At 41.3% G+C, this 3613-nt stretch overlaps 1 protein-coding gene across 1 annotated transcript; it reads left to right on the forward strand.

Moving 5' to 3' along the window:
• Positions 1-225: 225 nt before the first annotated feature.
• Positions 226-3006, forward strand: LOC118061363 (uncharacterized). The gene is made up of 2 exons (XM_035074795.2): positions 226-1667; positions 2000-3006. Exons 1-2 carry the CDS (start codon positions 527-529, stop codon positions 2035-2037), a joined length of 1179 nt encoding a protein of 392 aa, XP_034930686.2. The 5' UTR covers positions 226-526; the 3' UTR covers positions 2038-3006.
• Positions 3007-3613: the final 607 nt, after the last annotated feature.

Genomic DNA, 3613 nt, shown 5'->3' on the forward strand with positions numbered 1-3613 from the left:
AGAAGTGCGAGCCCGGAGAGACAGATAGTGCCTCGAAATCCAATCTGTTTTGAGGTGTCATTTTTTGCTTTGTTAATAGAAATTAATTCAATCTGTTTGGAATGTATTTTTATTTTCTATATAAAGATTAAAAAATAAGGGGAAGTTGGAATTCTCTGAAATCTTGTTAGAGTATGAGAAAATATCATAATCTTAAGTGGATTTCATAAGGTTCCACAGTATATATTGTTAGCATTTACTGTCATTGGAGAGATTCTAGGAATTGATTTATTCTACAGTTGTAAATTTCCTAATTATAATAGGAACCTAGAACGTTACAAATTCTTTTTTTTTTGTATATATACTACAACAGTGTAAACGTAAGATTTTAATAAAGATTTTACAATTACCAAATTTCCTTCTTTACTTACATGGTATCAGAGCAAATACCCTAAATTTTTTAACCTTTTTTTTCCTTTGAGTTGTGAAACAAAGAGGCAGCCGCCACCCAGAACAAACTATCTCTCCCTGTTAGCGTAGAAACTTGATGGAAATTCCTACTGATTTAGTAGATACGATGGCAGCCCCTACCGATTTAGTAGAACAAAATCAACAAGGAACAGAGGCTATCCTGGAAGATTTGACTACGAGAATGACCCAGGCTTTGAGACAAAGCCTGAACCAGACCCCTGCAGTAACATATGATACTGCTGCACCGATTGCTATCAAACTCAATGGAACTAATTATGCTATATGGTCTCAGATTGTCGAGATGTATATCTCAGGAAAAGACAAACTAGGATATATCAATGGTGATCTTCCGCAACCAGAATTGAATGATCCAACATTCAGAAGATGGAGGACAGAAAACTCTATTGTAAAGGGTTGGCTGATTAATTCAATGGACCCTTCTCTAGTCGGCAACTTTATCCGATTTCCAACAGCAAAACAGGTATGGGAATCAATTGCCACAACTTATTTTGATGGGAATGATAAATCGCAGGTATACGATTTGAAGAGAAGGGTCACTCGAATGAAACAAAATGGGGAATCTATTGAGGGATATTACAATTGTCTTCAGGGCTTATGGAGGGAAATTGATTACCGGCGACCAAACCCAATGGAGTGTGCAATTGATGTACAGAGACACAACACCCTGCTTCAAGAGGATCGGGTGTATGTGTTCCTTGATGGACTGGACGATCGGCTAGATAAAATCAGAAGTGATGTTCTACAATTACAACCGTTTCCATCTGTTGAGCAGGCCTACGCATATGTTCGAAGAGAGGACATTAGGCAGTCTGTAATGCTTGAAACAAATGGTGGCCCTACTGCTTCAGTTATGGCAACGAAGAGTGGGAAACAAAATCAAATGCTGCGCATGACCAAAAGAGCACCCGGATATGCAGCAACGGGGGGAAGCAAAAATCTGTCTGGAGGACTTGGCTGCTCCCATTGTGGTAATGCCAAACACACACGGGAAACGTGCTTCAAGCTACATGGTTATCCGGAATGGTGGAATGAATTTAAAGCAAAGAAATCACAGGAAGCTAATGGAGGAGTTGGACGGGCAGCAATAGCACATGGAGGAGTTGAACGGACAGCAATAGCACATGCAGAACCTACTCTTTCTCTCATTCCCTGTGTAGAGACAAAGGCAGAGACGGCTAGTAATGGCAGTGATCAAGGTAAAGGCTGCTGTTATACCAGCAGTGCTTTGGTAGTTTCTACGAAACAAAAGGATGATGACTGGATTTTAGACTCTGGTGCAACAGACCATATGACCTACAATCCAGACGACCTTGATGAATACATAACGCCAAGAAGGAACAATATTTCAAATGCTAATGGGGTCTTGTATCCAGTAACAGGGGCTGGAACAGTACAATTATCACCATCAATATCCTTAACTAATACTCTTTTAGTTCCTTCTCTTACAACAAAATTAATATCTGTGGGACAAGCTACTGAAGACCTAAATTGCATTGTTTTAATGTATCCACATTTTTGCCTTTTTCAGGATATTCTCACGAAGAAGATCATTGGGCGTGGTACTAAGAGAGAGGGGTTATACTACATAGATGAGTTCAGTATCGGAAAAATCAATATGGTGAAGAACTCAACCACTGCACAAGAAAAACAGATTCGGCTATGGCATGCTCGTTTGGGGCACCCGTCATTCGGCTATATGAGGCAATTATTTCCAGATTTATTTTCTAGTCAAAAACATTTAGACCTCAAATGTGATACATGCATTTTTGCTAAAAGCCACCGTGTATCATTTCCGGTTAGCTATAATAAAAGTGATATTCCTTTTGCATTAATCCATTCGGATGTTTGGGGACCATCCCCGATCACCACGGTTCATGGTGTTCGATGGTTTGTGACTTTTATAGATGATTGCACCCGGATGACGTGGATATATTTGCTCAAAAATAAGAATGAAGTCTTTGGTGTATTTTGTGCGTTTCATGCTATGATACAGAACCAATTCTCAGCAAAAATCAGAATTTTGAGGTCGGATAATGGAGGGGAATATATCAATCAAGACTTTGTGAAATACTTCCACAATGCTGGTCTCCTACATGAATTTTCTTGCAGTCAAACACCACAGCAAAATGGTATAGCTGAACGGAAAAACAGACACATTTTAGAAACTGCTCGTGCACTACTAATTGGAGCAAACGTTCCCCATAGATACTGGGATAAAGCTGTGGTCACGGCTGTGCACCTAATGAACCGGATGCCTTCTAAAGTCTTAGAATTTAAGACTCCGCTGCAAGTCTTGGCCACTCATACTACACTACCATCTATACTAATGTTGCCCCCACGTGTATTTGGATGTGTAGCGTTTGTTCATCTTCACAAGAACCAACGAAACAAGCTGGATGCATGTGCTGATCGGTGCATCTTTCTGGGATATGGCGCATCAAAGAAGGGCTATTGTTGCTACAATCCAGTAACTAAACGCACATACATCACAATGGATGTAACCTTCTCAGAAGCTGAAAATTATTATTCTCCAGTGTCCACTTCTCAGCTTCAAGGGGAGACATGGACGGAAGAAGAGAAGTGGTGGAGCTGCCCAAATATAGAACCAATACCTGCACTGCCCGCGGATGATGGAACGGGCAATGCAGGAAACGAAGAGATGGGCATACTGCCTATACATGCAGACGAAGAGAGGGACATACGGGCAGTCATCAACGTGGAAAGGGAAGATGACGATGATGCCACGGGTACTCCATCAGAAGACATGGAAACAAAAAGGGCAGCCACGGTTGAGGAAGAGATGGGTGTATCTGTGGACATGGGAGAGGAGGACTTAATTGCAGACTTGGCAGTCGACACCGGGGATAAAGAAGCTGAAATGGAAAGTGAAACTGAACACACATCTAGTAGTCAGACCCCTCTACTCTCTGTACTCGACGATGATCATTCCTCGCCAGAGAATATCCATGAGGTAAACTCTCTTGCTCCATCCTCCAATCCTGTTTTGAATACTCCTATTGGTTACAAATTACCTGCCAGGAAAAATAGGGGAAAGCCTCCAGCTAGATACTCCCCTAGCACAGAGGGAAAACAATCGAAGTATCCCATCTCCAACCATGTAACAACTCAAATGCTGACCAAA

Source organism: Populus alba, chromosome 11, assembly GCF_005239225.2.
Source record: "Populus alba chromosome 11, ASM523922v2, whole genome shotgun sequence".
In the NCBI taxonomy this organism is placed as follows: domain Eukaryota; kingdom Viridiplantae; phylum Streptophyta; class Magnoliopsida; order Malpighiales; family Salicaceae; genus Populus; species Populus alba.

What these genes read in the sequence shown, in the direction of transcription:
- LOC118061363 (XM_035074795.2), top strand. Translation starts at nt 527, where the DNA reads ATGGAAATTCCTACTGATTTAGTAGATACGATGGCAGCCCCTACCGAT. An exon ending in TAGTAATGGCAGTGATCAAG is followed by an intron (nt 1,668 to 1,999) that starts GTAAAGGCTGCT and finishes TGCCTTTTTCAG; the next exon opens with GATATTCTCACGAAGAAGAT.